This window comes from Tympanuchus pallidicinctus, unplaced genomic scaffold (genome assembly GCF_026119805.1).
Source record: "Tympanuchus pallidicinctus isolate F22 unplaced genomic scaffold, pur_lepc_1.0 scaffold22, whole genome shotgun sequence".
Classification (NCBI taxonomy): Eukaryota; Metazoa; Chordata; class Aves; order Galliformes; family Phasianidae; genus Tympanuchus; species Tympanuchus pallidicinctus.
This window is the reverse complement of record NW_026294739.1, coordinates 8,856,277-8,876,666: the sequence shown is the minus strand read 5'-3', so window position 1 is coordinate 8,876,666 and position 20,390 is coordinate 8,856,277. Positions and strand designations below refer to the sequence as shown.

The 20,390-nt window shown below is 37.0% G+C and overlaps 1 protein-coding gene across 1 annotated transcript; it reads right to left on the bottom strand.

Annotated features, from left to right (window-relative positions):
- Positions 1–1,756: 1,756 nt before the first annotated feature.
- Positions 1,757–19,577, bottom strand: DAW1 (dynein assembly factor with WD repeats 1). The gene is made up of 13 exons (XM_052685766.1): positions 19,509–19,577; positions 18,764–18,836; positions 15,945–16,089; positions 12,578–12,636; positions 11,813–11,935; positions 10,343–10,442; positions 9,947–10,054; positions 8,743–8,849; positions 6,526–6,628; positions 5,048–5,162; positions 4,377–4,453; positions 3,010–3,172; positions 1,757–2,365 (listed from the first exon to the last, which is right to left on the bottom strand). Exons 1-13 carry the CDS (start codon positions 19,546–19,548, stop codon positions 2,331–2,333), a joined length of 1,248 nt encoding a protein of 415 aa, XP_052541726.1. The 5' UTR covers positions 19,549–19,577; the 3' UTR covers positions 1,757–2,330.
- Positions 19,578–20,390: the final 813 nt, after the last annotated feature.

The following is a 20,390-nucleotide window of genomic DNA, read 5'->3' as shown; positions in this document are numbered from 1 at the left end:
ATTTAGCAGGACAGACAATTATATTAGACAGGAGGACTGTCAAACTAATTATATAGCATTTGTGATGAAGACAAGTCTGACAAGTCTGGCTGAGGGGTACTGTGCCCTCCTCCCCCTCCTCCCAGCTTCAGCTGAAAATCAGACAGAACGGTGCAGCAAACTGGAAAAACATAACCAGGCAGGATACATTTCATACCCTTTCACTAACCACCCAGGAAATGCAAGTAATCCTACAGGAGGAGCTGAAAAGGAAGTTCTCACAAATTGCCACTTCCAAAGCCTGAGTGGGTATGACTGCAATTATTGTCATTTATTCAGAAAAGGCTTTGAATCCCAAGAGATAAAAAAGCATACACCAAGAGCCACTACTCCTCATATGCTTACATTGAAAATCCTTGTCCTAGTCTTGCAAAATACATGTTCTGCCCTGGAAAACTATCTGATAAAATAAATTTATATTTCCACAACAGTAACTGCTGGAATGATTCAGAGATTGAAAGGACAGAAGTAATAAAGCAAATCTGATTTCTACTGTGACAGCACACCTTGCGAGCTTCCTGCAGTAATGCTGTTCAGTAACATTGCAGGGGGTGAAATTGCTGCGTTACAGGAAAATACAGAAAATCTCACTCTGCTCCAGCAGCCCTGTGATTACAGTGGTGCCTTGGAAAGCACAACGTATGCAGAAGCGAAATGTTGTGATAAGATTAAAAAGGTATAAAGAGAACAGAGTTAAAGGTATGAAGATAATAGTAAAGTAAAGGTATAAAGATAATAAAGTTAGAGCACACACATGAAATTTTGGTTGTGGAAATGGAAGTAAAATTAGGGGAGCAGATCAACCCGATTTCACTGGCAAAGAATGGTTTCAGGATGATGAATCTATAGAATGCACTGCTAATGTTCATAATTTATTAAATCTACCTTAAGGTGCAGAAACCATTCATATGATGGTGTACTGGAAAGTACTGTTTAAGGTTTTATGAGTCAGCACACTTTTCAGCTGTGCTGTGAATCATACAAGATGTGAAAGCATTTCACATTTGAGCAAGAGCCCAGATAACTTAGACTGAAAAGCACTCCTATTCACTCAGCAAGTCTAGAGAGAAACAGAAATAAAGACTAGGGAGCATCCCAGTCTAATGCTCAGTTTGTAGAACCACAAACCAGTCACAATTTTGTGGTAAAAAAATATGGCAAGACCTGGAAGTCAAACACTACCACAGATGTTTGATTCATTGAGAGTCTAGCATAGCATAAGAGAAAAATTAGAATAGAAAGCAGAAAAGAACACAACCTAAAAGATTAAGCAAAAATGTACTTCCAAAGAAAGTCTATGCTCAGAATCCACTTCACAGCTCATGTCGTGATCCTTAGCTCCAAATCTTTGATGCACAGTTTTTCTTTACACTGGCTGTATTCAGAGTCACCACTTAAACTATCTTTTGTTTTACTGCACAGAAGAACGGAAGAATGGAGGATGAGCAAAGACAAATGAAAAGACGTGGGCAAGCGGTGTAAATAGCAGGCAAGCAGTAGTTTAATAGTAATGCAGCTCACAAATGGTAGCTAATGTTTGTTCCTGGAACTATCAAGCAGGACATTATATTACAAGTAAAAAAAAAAAAAAACCAACCAAAAAACAAAAAACAAAACCTTGCATTTTAACTCAATATTTTAATACAAAATTTTTTAAAAAGTACTCAAAACGGGTATCTAACAACACATCTTTCACTCTTAAGAGTACAGTAGTGCTGTTTGGTTTTATGTTTATTTAAAAGGTTACAAGGAAACAATGACACAGGAGAAACAAAGAAACAGGAGCATCCTACTGGATTCATTGATACACAGCTTCTCTTAGATAACTGACAATGGAGCCAGTGGCATTGTGTGAAAAGGCAACAGGCAGGAAACAGGAACAAAGAAAGCATTCCATTTAAACAGGAATGAAAAAAAGATCTTTTTTTTTTTTACTGTGAGGTTGATAAACAGTAGAGCACGTTGCCCAGAGAAATTGTTGAATCTCCATTCTTGGAGACATCCAAAAGTCACTGTTGTGTTCCTGGGCAGCATGCTGAACTCAAACTGCTTTGAGCAGGACTACTGGACTAGCCAATCTCTAGAGGGCTCTTTGAAATTTAACTATTCTGTGAATCTTTAGCTACCAGGAATCAGCAATTCAAACCTACAAAAACTGAAGTAACTTGGCTACTTGAGCAGAGCAGAAACACAACAAATGACTAAAAGTAAAGCATATCTGAAACTGAGTTTATTGACTATGGAACTCAGGATGTAGGCACATACCACACTGGATCTTTCCTTGTCTTCAGTCAGTGCCATACTCTACAGGTGTTATCCTTGCTCCCTAGTAATAAACACATTTTGAGGGAATAATTTAGCTGTATTGCAGAACACACTCAACTTTGTTAACAACTCAATTGACCAGCTACCTGGAAAACAGAGAAACCAGAAGGACAATATTTTTCTGTCCATGACTAGCAAAAGACAGCAGGCCCTGCAGCAGTATTTTTCACTGAGATCATCTTGCACGTGGATATTTAGGGGGTTCAGTGCAAAGGTCCAAGTGGTCACAAAACCTGCTCACATTTTCCCACACAGGGAATTTTTGTCTGAAGTAACTGAAACCTGAACAGGCTGCGTTGTTCTGTAACCAGAAGGTATGCTCTCATTAGAAAAAGCATTGCATCTTCCTCATCCAGAACTCCCTCACAGTAGCTCAGTACAAGAGCATGACTTAGACACTGCTCTGTGGCTACTACTTGCCAGCAGGTGCTTTGGTACAATTTTTTTCACAGCCATATTCATTTAAGCTTCAGTTCCAAAGTAAGTTATAGCTTTTCTTGACTGTATCTAAGCAATTGTTGGCAACCTATATTTGGGAGTGGCCCCACAACACTTTGCAGACTCTACTTTTTTTAGCACAATAAAATTGAAAACGTGTTTCAAAACAAAGGAAAGAAAAAAGATAATTTGGGATACATTAGTTACCTGTAATGATTGTATTGCCTTTGTAATTGAAAGCACAGGAGAATATCTCGTCAGTGTGGCCCTCTAATATCTGAAGGCAGTGTCCAGTAGCAGCATCCCAGAGTCGAGCTGTCTTATCACAGCTGGCTGTTAGAATACGATTGCCCTTAGGGTTGAAACATATCTTTAAAAAATACAGAAAATAATTATATTACTTACCATGTTAACATGCCTGGAAAAGGAAGCGTATCTAGAGATTAGAAAATGGAAGCAGAAGACAGTAAATAATGCAGTCAGTTTTTCTGCTAAAATTAGCATCAATTCTGCCACTGCCAGAATTATGTGGCTGGAAATTTTGCACAAAGGTCCATATATAATGACCACACAAAAGGATCAAGATTTCAGATCATTATCCCCCAAGATCAGAATTGCTGTTGTTGTAACAACTTCATTTAAACATCATCACTATTTCAATGTAAAATATATGCATATTTTGTGAACATCTTCTTTAAACAATATATGTATCTGTAATATCCAAACTCCCACTGAAGGCAACTTATTCTTCAGTATGTCTTCATATTTTGTTAAAGGTTCACTCCCTAAATTGCATGCATTTCCTGATAATCACATTTATACATATTTTTTAAGAACTAACCAGACAATATCAGGTTTATTATATAATGCATTATTGCTTAATTATTAAGGGCAAAATGCCTGTTCCCCTGAATAACCATCCCAAGTGATCACAGCTACACAGAACATCTGCACAAACAGATTTCCTTTTCAGCATGCTCCCAGATAAGTGGATTCTCACTCGCAGCAAAGAAATCATACCAGCCCTGAGGATCCTGATGGATACCCTCCCTAGCACTCACACTCTCACAGTACATACACTGCATATTTACATGAAAGCTATTCATTTGAAAGAATAAGGAAAACTCACAAGCATTAAATAACATTTTAAAAAATAATATTCAAACTTCTGGAAGCAGCTAAATTCATTTGGAGCTGAACTTCAGCATCTACAGCTGAGCTCTACAAGTCTTTCAGTGAAGTTTATGAGTGAACTCAAGACCAAGTGGATCTTGAAATGGGCTCTGAGCTTCCAGGTGTCTTAGGCACCATGTATTTTCCCACAGAAATATGCTCTTTTGTTTCCATTCCATAAATCAGGTGTGCAGAGAAACAAAAGCAGTAAAGAGCAGGAGGTCTGGTGGAAGTGAGCGATAAGGGTGATGCTAAAAATCTCAGAAGGCAGTAGCCTTCTTCACCAAGATACTCAAATGCTTGTGCTCGTTATTTAACAGTATTTCTGTGTCATGGAATTAGTGGTGGCTTGGATGTTACACATAATTAAATTAGAAAAGGTAAGATCACATACAACTTACCTTTGAAATCTCACCTCCATGCCCTTCTAGTTTTGCAATGCACTTTTTTGTTTCTGCATTGTAGACTCTTCCTGATCCTGTTGTAGTAGATTAGGAGCTATTTGTTATTGTTAAGTATGTATTTAAATAAGAACACAGTAGTAAGACCAGAAGGACCATATCCTCAGGTTTGATTTCAAAGGAAATACATGACAATCTTAACACGCTTTCTTTCAAAGATTATTTCAGATATACATTCTATTTAGTAAGCTATTAATTATATTTAATAAGCTACTGATTGCATTTCAGAAAACTTTTTATATTGTCTTAAGCATTAATTTTGTAACTACAGCAGATGAGATCCTAATAGTGCTCCCCATCATCTGGTAACCTGTTCCTCAAAGTGCAAAATCAAAACAATGTGTGAAGAGAGCATGGTATTATCATTATGTGCAGATGAATACAGAAAATTATTTATTGTGATTCCTAAAAAAAAAAAAAAAAAAAAAAAAGTAGGCATGATAAACAGTGAAAATTTTCATTGGGGAGAAATTCCAAAGTTTAAGCAAAACTTTCCATAATGCAACAAACAGAATCTGACCTATAGTTCCAACTCATAATACTCTGCTTTGATCAAGCAAAACAAGGAACGACAAAGGTATTTTCATAGTAGTTCCAGTCACTTCACTTACCATCAGCAGAGGCGGTTGCAATACGCTGGCCAGCATAATCAAAGCAGACATCCATTATTTCATCACTGTGACCTGTTAAAGTTGCTATATGTGCACCAGTCATAGCGTTCCACAGCTGCATAGGCAAATAAAGGCTATTTTTTTTTGTTTATTTTGACTAATGTACTTAATAGATAGCTAGTTGTTCAATTAAGTGACATGTATAAGTACTTTCTGAGGCCTGAACGAATGTATTAACATGAAACCTGGATATAAATCAATAAAGAGTCATGATTTTATCAGCTTAATGAAGCACTGCATATTTTGTATTTCAGTGTATTGATTTCAATGAACCCTAAAAATACATAATTATTCAATCAGACTTCACTGAAATGAAAAACTCATGAAGAAACTCATAGGTTTTGTATTCAGTTAGAAATTCTTTAAGGAATTGTATGTATTAGTTTAAAATAATGTTCTTCCATTTAGAAAATACAGAGTTTTATGTATCAATAAGACAATGAGAAAGCTTCCATAAAAAACTGAACAGAAAAGAATTCAAAAAATACAGCAAAGAGATACAAGAGCCCAAATTGAGGAAAAGAATAATTGTCTGTCTAAAGCGCTACAATATGATTGTGCTACCTAAAGAAAGTGAAGAGCAGGTGGCTCTTTTTTTTCTTTTTTTTATTTTCCAAAATATGAGCATTTTGAATTCTTGTGGATGGGAAGGTGACTGCACCACACTTAACAACATCTCTTTGTATGATACTGCAATAATTTATCCTGAGGAATGTCTTTCACAGTGTCCAGCTATTACACATGTTATAGTGGGCTCAGAAGAAAGTCAGACATTTGATTCCTACATACTTGGAGTCTCTTCTGATTTTAAAGAGCTAGATTTTGGAAAAGTTACAGCTTTGTCTGTTTTACAGCAAGTAAAACAAAGATGCCATAGATTTGGGTGCTCGTTTTTAAATGTTGGCACAGTGCATTTGTCAAACTGCTGAGCACCTCCTTGTCAATATTATTTCAATTGTATTCAGATGAGAAATGGACAATCTCTCACCACTGAAACATAATCCTTCTGCAGTTTAACACTAACAATCACAGGCATTCATTAGAAACAATCCAAATGAAGAACTAGCTCCTAGTGACCTGCAAAAAGTCACATGTGATGTTTGTGACACAAGTATCATGGGAAAAAAAATAGAGTAAGACTCAAGGACATGAACTGCAAAGTAGTCCTTTTTTGCACTAAAAATATAAATAAGTCGTAATGGCCAAAGCTCACCCTTTAGTTTAGCTTCACTGGGTGAAATTATTAACTTCACTGTTATTAACTTACATTAAAGTGTTTTAAATAGTCTAACGTGGTTTTCTGAACAAAAACAGGGACTAACCAAATTCTATATAAAAACAGACAAATTATTCAATGCATTATAATGCATAATAAAAAAGCTTATGTACTCAGGTGTTCAGTGCATCAACTTTCTTACCATGCATGTTTTGTCCATTGATCCAGTGACAATAAGAGAACAGTCCCAGTTGAACTGTGCACTGCTAATTTCTCCTCGATGCCCTATTAAAATATGCAACATCCTGCAAAAAAGAGAATTCATATGTTTTGTGTATATTTTGATATATCAATATAAGTTATAACCAAGCTTACAAAATGTCATAGGCAAGGTGTCAAATCTTCCCCATGGTAGCCATTAAAGCAATCAAATGGAGTGGTGCAACTCATTTAGCACCCCAGTACTGCATTAGTTCCATTTTTACTCCTTGAGACAAAGAGGCAGTAAATAATCAAATGAAAGAGTCCTCCCTTTCTTCTGTTCCAAAACTACTTTTAAGACTGTATTGCCAGTGAAATGACTTTTCAGTGCCAGAGATGGATTTATTCTGTTCATCTAGATATAAAGCACGTATACCAAGTTTTTCCACATTACTCTCCCAATATTCTGCTTGAATTAACTATAAACAGTGTCTTTTCAAAACTCCATATCACTAACTACTCAATCTAAATCTTTTATAAAATCCAATGAAGGTCCAATGGAACTTAATCAGGTACTTAACATGAGCTTGTACCCAAGTAACAGGCAAATGACAGCCAAACTGAAATATGATGTCTAATCTTCATTACTCCTAAACTTTTTGCTGCTCAAGGACTGACAATACTAGTTCCATGAAATTGTTCAAACAGCTTTAGCTGAATAGAGTGGTACAATTAGCCACTATTGCTTACTACGAATTAATGAACCCTATAAAGCATTGAATGGTGAAAATGATTAATTGGTGTGTATATTAAAGGATTAGATTCTATCATTATGTTAATAATATTGTATCGTTAATAGAAAATAGCTTCAACTAAAGGATAAACTAATGACTAGAAAAACAACCAAATGAGTTTAAGTATCTGAAATCTTCACATGCGATGTGTAAGGGTAACTAAATTAATAGAAACGCTAAATGAACAGTTCATAAAGCAAATCTCTAGAGCAACTGAATCCTCTACTTGTTTGACAACAAAAGCTCAATTATATTCATGTTGTTTTGTAGACTCTTCTCTTTTTAAAAATGTGAAGCTTGTATTCTACAGATCTTTCTACAGTAATACCAAATAAACAAACAGAGAGCAGCGAAATTCAGAATTTTGTGAACATAGTATTTGGCCAGCAGGATTGCTGTTACTGTAATAGCTAATACCCAAAATATTTAATCTTGAAAAGGTTTGAAAAAACTTTGATTTCCAAATCTTGAAAAGACAATCCACGGCCTAAGTGTAAATCTCCACTGAACAAGCAGAATAAATAGCACAGAACCATTATCTATCGGATTTAGAATTAGGAAGAACCCAGAAAACATACTGGTGAAATGCCATGTAAAACGTTCCATTTAAATGGAAACACATTGGGTTTTTCTCCAAGACATCACTATACACACACTTTTCTTTTATTTACTAATCTCAGAGATATTTCACTTGTTTTCACAAAGAAAAGAAAAAAACAAAGCAGTTATACCTCTAAAAATATAATAGAATATTTATCTTCATAAATTACCTTGTCAATAATCAGAACAATTATTTTGTTATTCTGCTTACAATGAGTTTCCAGTTGAAAAAACACGAGGATTTATCAGGGTAATACAACAAGCTCATATTTAGTTATTTAATTATTATTTGTTGGCATTACAATCTAGACATTTTGTTCTCTACAGTGAGTGGGATCAAATTTTCTCCTCTTCATAAATATATACTGACATACAGGAGTGTGAGGAGGAAAGTGGACCATCTGTTACTTAAAGTCAATGTGACTACACAAATTTTCCATGAAATATGATAGTTTTTTAAAAATTATGATTATTTTAACTTAAATAGTCGGTTCCATCTAGAAATTCTAGACACCGACAAAACCACAAGTTTCCATGCTGATGAAATATTTTCCTGTTTGGAGCATCCACTATGGTCTACCCATTGTGTCTGCCTCCTCAGTGCTCACGCATCTAAACCTGTTGCATACAAAAACAGTTGGTGAGAGCACTTCTTTCTAGAAGAACAAAGGGAACTGAATAAAAAAAATGAAAAGATGAAGTAATACATACTCTAAAAAAGGCAAAAATACACCGTCTGTAATTTGTTTCATTTGTTCAACATTTTCTCTCTCATTTTTCATTAAATATGCAGTGTAAAATGATATTTATTAGTACTTTAGTACCTGCCAGTGACAACATCCCACACTCCTACTGTGCAGTCAAAGGAGCCAGTGATAATCCTATCTCCAGCGGTGTTAAAAGACAATGCAACAATTTCTGCTGAGTGACCCTAAGATTTTTAAAAAAGGAGTTTCAGAATGCAAATACCACTTTTCTATTAACTTCTTAACTTTTCAGCAGCACAGTTCTTCACCACTTCAGAATATTATTTACTGTCTTGCCCAGTATATCACAATTTTAACAGAAAGCTCTATTGGACAGTGAGTCAATATCCCAACACCTGAAAAAAATCAGGCACACTGCTTAAGCAGTGAGCAATTGCTGGTGATAGGTGAATAACCAGAGAAGTGACTGATATTTTCCATATTTCATTTGAGGAGAATCACGTTTGTTCACCAATGCATACTGAAATCAGATGATTCATTTACAGTAAATTACAGTATGGCCTGTCTCTGGTCTCAGTGGAGAGGCTTGGAAAAATGAGCATAAGCATATTTTTGCATTCATGTAAAATGTGTACATACTTGTACATTCACACATTCCACTGCTCTTTTGTCTCCTAAGGGCTCTGAGAGAAAGCCAAAGGGAAGAAAATGCCTTCCCCGCTCTATAGGCCACCTACACCACGGAAGAAGCTGGTACTCTATGTACTACTTAGGATTTAATCAAGAAAAATTGGAAACAATGCCAGCCAATCATAACAAGTAAAATCCTAGCAAATCATGTAGAGCAAAAAAATCATAATCTACTGGTAACTGAATAGTATTCTTCTGCTTGTAGAGCAAAGATAAATCACAACCTACGGGTAATTGGATGGCTTTCTCATGCTGATGTTTACAGGAAGATAATCTCTGCACATGCAACCTCTGACACTGATTTTTCTTGGAGTTATTTTATGTTACTTCAGAGGAGGTGAAAAATTGTTGTATAGCAACATTTTAATTAGCAGTGGAAGGCATTCCATCCTATAAAAGTAATGTCACTGAAATGAGAAGACCTGTCTTTTGATAAATAGGACTCCTTAAAAAACACCATGTTCTTATCATTCTCTTCAAGTTTTCCTGATGTTTTCTAACTGTGGTCACTATGGGACTACCTGGTAACAGAAATTCTCGGAACGTTTTGAAACTGTAGCAATATTTTGTGAGACAGAAAATTTTCTTAAAAGCAAGAACAACTTTAAAAACATAAAGAATGAAAACATACTCTTAAAGTAAATACTATTTCTCCTTTCTCTATATCCCATAATTTGGCAGTGGTATCCATGCTTCCAGTTGCCACCAACGTGCTTTGAAGATTAAACGATAAACATACCTATAGCAAGAAACATTGAAGAGAAAAAAGTGGGAAAAGGGAAAGCAGATAATTTATATACATTTTCTCAAAAGAAAGTCACAATATTTCTAAACAAGAGAACAGTCTGAACTAATTTAATAGTTCATGACTTACAGAAAAATTACAAGGCTCTTCTGACTGTTCATTTGGAATGCAAAAAACCCTTACTCCAAAGCTCCTGCTTAAATCCACTGGACTCACAGAGACATGGAACCCAAAGACATGCATGGTGTCATAAAGGAATAAGAAATATCCTTTCACACTCACTATTTCTGCAGTATGTCCTCTGAAAGTATGATAACATTTTCCTGTTTCAGTACTCCACAGTTTGCAGGTTTTATCAAAAGATCCAGTGGCAATCTTGTCACTAAATGGAAAAGCACTGTTTTTATTTAGAAGAAAAAAATCTAACTTCAAAGACTCACAGTAGAACTCACAGCAACAATATCTAGTCTTCAAAGCATGAAAGTATATTTCTTCAAACTCTTGCTTTTAGATTAGCAATAGTTTATATTCATTAAATAGCAACGGTTCCTGTGTAGATTTGCAAAGCAGAGAATGGCAGCTGGGACCTTCTCTGCCTCTGCTTGTGTGAACATAATGAAGGGCAACCGCCACCACTTCAGCCAGCAGCCATTCCCTCTGTGCAGCTCCACGTGAGACAGAGGTGAATGAATCTGGAGTTCCTTGCAGAAAATTGCATGAAAGGCTTTATGCTCTCACATGCATTCTGCTGTACTACAAGATCCCAGAGCAGGATTTCACAAACAGAAGTTGCATTAAGGAGAAAAAATAACAGATAAACTATGAGTAACATTAGTCATGAAGTTTTCTACTGTACATCCAGAAGTATTTAAAAGCTGTCTTATTTCAAGTAGTAGGGTTGGTTTGTTTGTACACTGTTAGAATCTGCTTTTTATAAGTAGAAGAGAGAGTGAGCTCTTCTCCCACTTAAGAGTGCAAGAGTTGTGAGTAATTGCAGCTAAAATAGAATTGAAGTGAGGTGCCAAAAAAATGTAGCAAAAGAGATGGTATTGCAGCCTAAAGATTAGTAGTAAAAAGTTGTTTTTTAATTTAAATTTTAATTTAAATGTAGCTCAAGGATCCCCCTCAGGATGCATCACTTCTACACTTCTATGTTATAGTCTAGCCACTGATTTTTGTCATACATCAGTTCATGTGAACTATATAAAACAAACAGGAAATAATTTCTATCTCATTTTGAAAAGAGGCAAAATGATTTACTTATACAAAAGCTCCCTAATGCAGAAAATTACAAGAAAACTTCAGTATGCAAAGAAATTCCCTTCATCTAACAGGTGACAATTTTGACCTAAGGCAAACACTAACTGCATAAAACAGAAGATGCACATATGCATATTTGATATCCATACAGTGGCACCCTGTGGATTTTATAGAAACTACTCATCTCTGACACATTTGTATTATGTCTTAAATCACAGTGAATGCTTAATATGCATGCAATACAAAAAATGGAAAATCCACTTTTGTTATGATTTTATTTTTCCTTAACTGAAGTAACAAAAGCTTTGAATTTCTAAATATACTTTAAGCAGAAAATGTTCCTAAATGTATAAATGTATATACAAATAACATACAGTGTCATCCTATGGTGATCAGCTGCAGTTGAACTTTTCCAACTTAGAATCTGAACTCAGACAGTCCATCTTATTTTAAATTATCAGTTATGATTTATCTTAGAGAAAATGTATTTACCCATAGGGATTATTAAAAGCTATTGCATAAACAACGTTTTTGTGTCCCTCTAGTGTATGCAACTCTTCTCCTGACGCAGTATCCCATACTTTGCAGGTTCTGTCGTAGCTTCCTGTGATAAAGCTAAAACAAAGAGAAATTTATTTACTGTGAATACCATACTGTTCCTGTACTTACTCAAATAAGTGACTTCCACAGACTTCAGTTATCTTTATCTCAGACTCCGAATCTTTCATTATTTCTAAAGTTCTGACTAATGACCACAGAGGTGGTTCTTCCTTCTTCTTTGTAATATTAGGGATAAAAAAACCCTTGTTTCAAATCTTTAGTATATTTAATTAAAACACAAGCTGCTGTTTTCAGATTTTCAAGACACAAATCAAAACAATTAGGCAGAGGCTCTTAGTGAAATCAGTCACGACAGAATTCCACAACAGTGAAAGCCCCAAAGAGTTTATGCCAATGACTTTCTGAGCTTTTAGTGATACTTGCTCTGTTGCCACCAAGGTCCTTTTTTATGAAATATGGTAATCATCGATAACTGTCATCTTGGAAGAAGAAAAAGACATCAGCTGAATTTCACCCACTATATTTTGGCATCTCCCATTGGTTCTTCTATAGAAGATGAAAATCTAATCCCCAATCACATCTGAAGTTGTTCATAAACAGCAAAAAGATGCAAGCACTGAATTTCACTTACAATTTAATTTACAAGTACAAGACTTCAATTAGGTATTACATATTTAAAATTTGAAAAGAACTTACCGGGAACCAGATTTGTTGAATGCTACATTTGTCAGTGGCAATATATGTGCCCTTAGTACCTGAAATAGAAGGGGAAGGGCACAAGAGAGGAAAATATTTATATATATAAGAAAGTATATTTTAAAAACAAGTAAAAAATCAAATTCCTCAAAATATTCAATAGGTCAGTATTTTCTCCTCCTCCTTTCAGATCAGCAGTTATGTCTGTAATATATCAACCCCTCACTGAAACAAAGGCAAAACAAAAACCACCCATGCCTCAGCAGATTATTGCTGCAGATATTACACGGTATTGATTTCAGATCCTTATTTCACCTGAATGAAGTGCCTTTTCCCAATGTTTACTTCTCCTCTGCTCTCTCTGAGACCAGTGAAACAGCCCTAGGCCATGTCTGAAAGGCCAAAAACAAGTGCCTGGTGACATCATTGATGAAAAAATATGACAATTAAGCCTTAGATAGTAAAACAACAGATCTGACTGAAATGAGTATTTTGAAATATGTACGTCATACTTAGGATGCTTTTGGCTATTATATGATTTTGTTTCCAAAAACAGAAAGAACAAAAACAGATTGCAGCTTTATCTTATGAGATCATGACAGAAAAGCATAGAGAACCATAACAAAGTTACTTATCCAAACAAAATTCAAAGAAGGGACTTAAAATGGATTTCTGCCTTTTTTGTTTAGGTTACAGAGTCTACTGTTTTTCTAACATTGTTTCAAAGACCCTTTAATCAGACAACTATATGTGCTTCAAATACATTACCTGTACCTACAGTAGCAGACTGAAGTTTACAAGCATATATAAAAGTAGTTTCAGCTAAAAGTCAGTGTGTCACAATACTTTGAAAGTGACAACGAAGGAATGTTTGACTGACTAACATGTAGCATTTGTTTACATTTGAACAACTTAAGCCTATTACAAGCTTAAGTCTGAAGAGTAATATTATAATAACATGGGAAATCACAGCATCTGCTGACAGTGAAGGAGTGTTGAAAGTACAGCAGTGGTCCACTAGGTCTTCTCTGCAACACCATAAATGAAGAAGACATTTATGAGCAATGCTATTTAATCACTGACACATTACCACAATCTCTAGCTTTCTTAGCTGCCTGTCTCAGAGAGGAAAACAAAGGAAGGTCAGAGATGTTCAAGTCAGAAAAGTAGAAGCTGATGGAAGGGAAATGACAATGATCAGGCAAAGGAGAGAGAGAGATACAGAAAAGGTAGGCTAACGTTAAATTTCAGATCACAGAATTGACACTATTCTTTCAGCTTCCAGTGCTGTAGTAGCTTCAGTCACCGAACTCCAAGCCTGCAAGAACAGCTTGTGCAAATGATGTAATAATCAAATCCTAGGTTGATATGAAAAACATACCTCAGTTCTGCAAGTTACAGCAGTCCCTAAGATGTATGCCAATCAGTATGGCATGGCATTGCTACCCAGCAGTTTCAAATCTGAGAGCTTGTTACCATGGCTTGCTTCTCTGTGGGGTGCCCAACAAAACATTATTGCCACAATTACTGGAAATAACAAAAGGATGGGTTTACATCAGTGCTTATCTGCCCTCTTAAGATTATGCTTTTGTGCAACGGGAAAAAATATTTATTTCCAAACAATGCAAACACTGAACATCGTTTTGGGAAAGAAAAAAAAAAATCTTGCTCATACTGATCTCCTGTATTAGTATTTTGGAGAAGTCTGAAACTTGTGTTTCATTTACATGCACAGAAAAGTATGTACTTCTAGCTACTTGAGAGAAAGAATTAAGCCAAAACTGACTGGATTTCCCTGCTTGGAGTATTTCCAAATTAATCAAACATAGTTCTACACACAACAAACAACAAGTACATTATTTATTCTGAAATTTGGACGAGCAATTGAGGATTTGTCAGTCTCTGTGATGAGCAAAAAAAAAAAAAAAAAAAAAGTAAAAGGTTGTGAAAATAAAGTCATTAGCACAGCTGAGGGCATACCTTAGAGCACAAGAAAGGCTTAAAATTTAAGAAGCCTTATTATACACACAATGCTCTGTTTTCAAGGTTGAATGTACAGATCTTTTGTATTATTTACTCAGATATGCAATTCTGGTCAGAAGAATCGAAATTATAATACGTTGTATGTATATGGCAACATTTCAAGTTCCCCCTTCTCCCTCTTATGTTTAGAGTAACAAGCAGTACTGACCAGCAATTTTTAACAGCTAGACATTGCCATCTGCTGACACAATAAAGGCAGAACATTTAATTATTTCTGATTGCAACATGCAATCTCTAGAAGTAATTTTATTTTATTTTGCACAGTTAAATACAGTTAAGTTTACTGTCTTCTGACAGACTAAATCCTGGATTTGGAGACCCAGAAGGTCGCTCTAGTCATTGGTCTTAAAAAGCTTCCCTATTTATAAAATAAACTTACAAACGGCAATTTGTAAGCTGAGATCAAACCATCAGTATTCAAACATTTACAGCTTAAAAGGCAATCAGTTTAGCACAAAACAGCATGAACACAGTGACTATGATTCCCTCACTCAAAGAAAAGAAATGTGAATGAAGAGTAATGTAGAAGACAAAAATTCCTTAAGCAGTGTTATTATGGGCCTTGGGCCCAACGCTGAGATGATGTTTGGAAGGGTTGGCTTATAATTCCCTTAAAGTTATCTCCTGGTCTGGTCTGCTGAATAAATTATTATTTTTAAGATCAACAATATTGAGTACATGACTAACATCACCTTTTTCATCAGCTTTCCAAGTACAAAAGATCAAATAACTCTTATTATTTCATGTATTATTCCAGTCCTATGGACAGGATTCACTAAACAAGGCTTTTATGAACCCTAACCTTCTAATCTGCTATTTTAGCCAGTTTGTTGGCTCATCTTTTGGCTGTCAGAAAGTAATGACAACTGGTATGACTGTATGTATCTGAATACCTAAAACAAATACAGGTTCCACAGAATGAAGAACAAGAACACAATTCTATAAAAAATATTCAGGGCCTTTCCCAGCAGCTAATTATTTGGATTCTACTTGCATTCTTTAAACATAACTATGGGTGTTGCTTGTTCATAGAGTCACTTGTAAAGGAAGGTAATTATTTGTCTCACACCCTCATACATAAGCCTGTGTAAATAGTGAGTTGGAACAATTATACCTCTGGCCTTCTGGGGAAATTCCTGACAGGCACAACCAGGCCAGGTTCAGTCTCTCTAAACAGTAGAGAGATGATCAAAAACACCCAAGAAATTAGTCATAAAATCCAAATTTTTGCTGTCAGGTACAACGCACAGCTGTAAAAACATAATCACAACATCTCAAATGAAACCCTCAGAATCTCCAATGTCATTTTAAAGATGTTTCTGACCTTAAAAAGATAGAATTTGTGGTCCTCTTGTTCCCCTAGTTTCTCTTGCAGTCTTTGTACTAAACATACAACATGTTCCTTGCAAGAAGCTGTGATTAGAGGCTCTTCTTTTTGAATTTCTTCTACTAAGGTGACGACATCTGTGCTAGTTAAGAAGAAAAAGAAAAGCCTATTTCATCCTCTGGTAATTATAAATACAAGCATAGTATTTCTTGCAGAGAAACTAAAGCAAGGAATTAAACAATATGCATGTATCTCATGGTGTAATGGCTTACAGAAATACGAATAAATCTTTCCTGGTTTCTTTACCTCTGTCCATCTTTAGTAAAGCATTCCAGTAAGATTTAACTTTTAAAAATTTTAGCTTGGTAAGAACTTCACTTTCTTGAAGGGTTTCCACAGAGGATCAGACATGGGATCTGTGCATCCAGAACTGACAGTTTGGGAATGCATATTTAAAGTAAAGCGGAGCTTCATAAATTCCCAGTGAACTACCCATGAAGTAGCAACAACATAAATAAGATGTGGAGAGTGTTAAAATGATCTCTCTTTGTGGCTTCACAAGTGTATGTCTGTTCCTGTAACTTTTATTTATTATAACAACTTCCAAATCATGGTCCACAGTTCACTAGTGCTCACGGAGCACCCAAGAAGTAGTTCATCTTCTCATATCAAACTGCTGACTCCTGGCCATCCATGATTAAACAGAGGATTGACAATACCCAGCTGTCAAAACACAAACACACACTTCCAACTACTGAGGAAGCCCAGACTTTCTGCCAGCACATAAGTAGAAAATTGACTTCAGACTTCAATGATTTAAGGCCTCTGAACAGGAGACACTAACATCCCCACTAGTCAGTATCTTATTAGTGTTTATACTCTTGCTAATACAAGACAATTTGTCTTTCACAATATGACTCATTTTATCCAGAGTACTGTGCTGAACAGTAGACAAAAGACAAAGTAGACACGCAAAAATACATAATTTTTAAACGTGGATATGTTAGCTTGCATATGCAGGCTACATTGACTACTAATTTTGCCCTCTTGCAAGAACTCTTTCCTATGAGTGTTTGTACTAAGAAAGACAACCATATAACATCATGCTTTTCTGTCTAACAAACTCAATGGATTTTGCCACCGTTAAATAAAGTTGCCATTTTTTTGTTGTTGTTGTTTTGAAATTCTTCCTATGAGAGCTTGCTGAGTAGAGCATAGGTAGACTGTTATGATCAAAACTGTGACTAAGGCTCTTAGCTTTTTTTCTTCTTCATTCTGGTTTCCTAGAGGAAGGACTCACGTGGAAAAAAAAAAAACAGAAGAAACAGTTTGAAATCTGCATAAAACCTGATAAACTTTCCATGGTGTTGGAAGCCAGCAAAAGAGTTCTATGAAAAACTCCACTAGATATGACATGGAAGTTCATGAGTTGTCCCATAACTTTTAGGCGTACAAATATTTGATGTGAGTGAATGGAAGAGCCAGACTTCTTGTAGTAGTGTCAACTGAGAGGACAATGGTCATAAACAAAACAGCAAAGCAGGAAATACAGCGTCCATTCAACTCCCTCTCCCCCAGAGACAAAGAAAAGACAACAACTTTTTTGGACACAATAGTGGTCAAACAACAGGACAAGTTTCCCAGAGAAGTTGAGGAGTCTCCACCTATCGGGATGTTCAGAATCGAACTACAGAGAGTCGTGTTCAACCTGCCCTAGTTGCCTGTACTTTTTATGTTCTCAGGAGGTCCAGATCAACCTAAATAATCCTCTGATCCTGTGACATACTGCATTCTGTAACTGACTGCACAACATTGTCAGTAATGCTGGTGCATGAGTTAGATATAGCTGTATTAAAGCAATGTCAGCACAGTAACTTCTTAAGTCTATATTATCAGTGCAACAAACATCTTATTCTTCACAGGGAAAACAGAAGAGTTTCCAATTGGTGCCTTCCAACTGCCCACAAGCCAGAGCTAGAGGTTTTTGAAGACTGCTCCCTGAACAGTAAACCTCATTTCCTTCCTCATGAAGCTATCTCTGTCTTTTATGTTACTTATGGATATCCTGTTAAACTTCAATCTATACTTTAACACACTCTGCATTTTTAATTCTTCAGTGTGGCCTATCCTTCACTTTTACATACATCATGATCCTGAAACTTCTTTCAATACCTGCAGATGATTAGATCACTGGATTATGTTCTCTTGTTCTTTCAAAGAACCCAACAGCAATTAGGCTCCTAACAAAAGGAAATTTTCTGTTTCATTTCCACACACGATTCTTACTTTCTCCACACAAACACAAGAGAGGAAATTATCTGTCTTACACTACCTTGCTTGTGGTTGTTATGAGGATTAACGAATCAAGAGGAGAGCTGTGAACTGACATCCAGTTAGTTCCAGTGATTTCAGCAGAGATCATGTAAAGCAGTGTATGGGGATCTGAGTCAGACCAACTTTTTGAAAACACTCTGAAGTAGCATTACAAGACCTAACTGTTGCTCACTGCAGCGTTACAAAGTAAGACAAGGAAAAAATCACTGTCTCTGACGGCTTAGTATAGGCATCTTGTTAACTAGCATTCTGTGAGAAATACAAGAGGCTCTAACTTTGAACAGTAGCACAAAACAGGATGGAATACAAAATTTTCTATTTCAAGTGCTAGGAGAATGATTTGACTGTGCATTTTCTTATCTGTGTGTGTTTTAGTGAAAAAAGACATCACTGACCTCAATTATGTTTAAAACTGTCAAATACAGTTGTATGTGAATGCTATAAAATAGCAAACAGCTCTGCTTTCTGAAATAAATACTTACTCAGGACTAAGATCAAGTAGATCTATAGATCTGGTCTTCAGCTCACCACCTTCTACATATTCCAGAATAATTCCTTATTGAAAAAAAATTAAATAAAAAAGTTATAAACATGTCTTAATTAGATGGTGTGGATTCCATAACGCACACAGTTCCCGTGGCTAGCAGGAGGCCAGGCGCTCATGCAGTGCTGAACAATCCTGAAGAGATAACAGATATTAAACATCCCTACTTAAAATATTTACTCTCCGTTTTCAATTCTAGAAGTTAAGGAGGCTTATGAGTTTGGTTGGGTATTTTTTGCGTTATTTTACCAGCGCTCTTTTCAAGCAAGCCGTACTGAAGGCACTCGCTGCAGTTCACTCTCCCCGCGCTGTGGGAAAGCAGCTCGCGCTGCCGGCTGCCCGCAGAGCACCGCGGGCGCCCCGAGCTCCAGCGGGAGGCACAACGCGCCACTTCCCGCTGTGAAACAGCCGCTCGCAGAACTCTGCCGCCCCTCCGCTTCCCTTAGAAAGGATTAACTTGGAAGAACTTTTGCACCGTTATGCGTGCGGCCAAGGCTGCGAGGCGCCGGGGCAGCCGCAGCACCCACCCCGCGGTGTCACCGCCGCACGTGCACGACCCGCTCCGGCCCGGCGTTCACAGAACACCCGGCGGGAAACCGCTGCTCCCCGCGCGCGCACCCACTCCGCGCTCACAGGACCAACCCCCACCCCCCGGCAGCGCCCCGCGAGCCCCAGCCCCGCACCCGGCGGGAAGTAGCGCAGCAGCAGCCGCTTCAACCCCATCTCCTCCGCCTGGGGCTCGTTACCACGGCAACGGCCAAACAGAGCCTGCGCGCATGCGCCGCCGGCTGCCGTCACCTGGTGGGTGCCGGTGTTACCGCTGTGTCCTGGCCGGGCACCTCAGCGTCGGTACTGCAGCGTTTTCTGCCGTCTCCACGCTCAGCTAGTCCTGATCGCCCTGAACACCCCAACAGAAAGCCTTCGCAGGTCCTGGCAGGTTAACTGCAACAAGTTTAACAGCAAACAAGTTTTCATTTCGTGGGTCTCACAGCACACAGCAACGATGGGGCCACCTGGAGGGGGTTCGGATCAGTGTTCAAGCATACGTGACTTCTGCAAAGCAGCTGTGGGGCTCCCTGCAGGTTGACTTTGAAGGCAGCCCTTTGGTCTTGGGAAGCCAGGAAGTTAAACACAATGGCAGTTCCAGGTTTACTGTGTGACACGACTGGAGTTTTGGTTTGATCTTTTGTCTTATTTGTATGTGGAAGGTCAGTTATCTCAAGTCAGATGGGAAACATTTTTATTGAAAGCAATTAATCTAAACAACCTTCCAACAGAACTGACTTACAACAGTCCTGTTCAAATATGACTTGGTGGACTCACAGCCTTTTGAATTTGTGTACCACAACACTTATCTGTCCTGATTAAAATTTCTGAATATAAATATTTTTCTTCTAACATAAGTGATGCTAACAATGATCCTGGATATGCTTCCTACATTAACTCCTTCCTCTCCATTCTTTGTAAACACAGTCGTGCAGCCTATTTGGTACCTTCAGTATTAGTTAACACCAACTAGAATTTAAAATCATAGACTATCACAAGTTCCAAGAAACCTGTAATGA

Excerpts from the sequence above, each read along its gene's own strand:
- DAW1 (XM_052685766.1), bottom strand. The coding sequence starts at position 19,548 with ATGGGGTTGAAGCGGCTGCTGCTGCGCTACTTCCCGCCGG. Across the intron at positions 16,090-18,763 it reads CTACTTGATCTTAGTCCTGA|CACAGATGTCGTCACCTTAG; the intron begins GTAAGTATTTAT and ends CTTCTTAACTAG. Across the intron at positions 5,163-6,525 it reads CAATGGACAAAACATGCATG|CTGTGGAACGCTATGACTGG; the intron begins GTAAGAAAGTTG and ends TTGCCTATGCAG.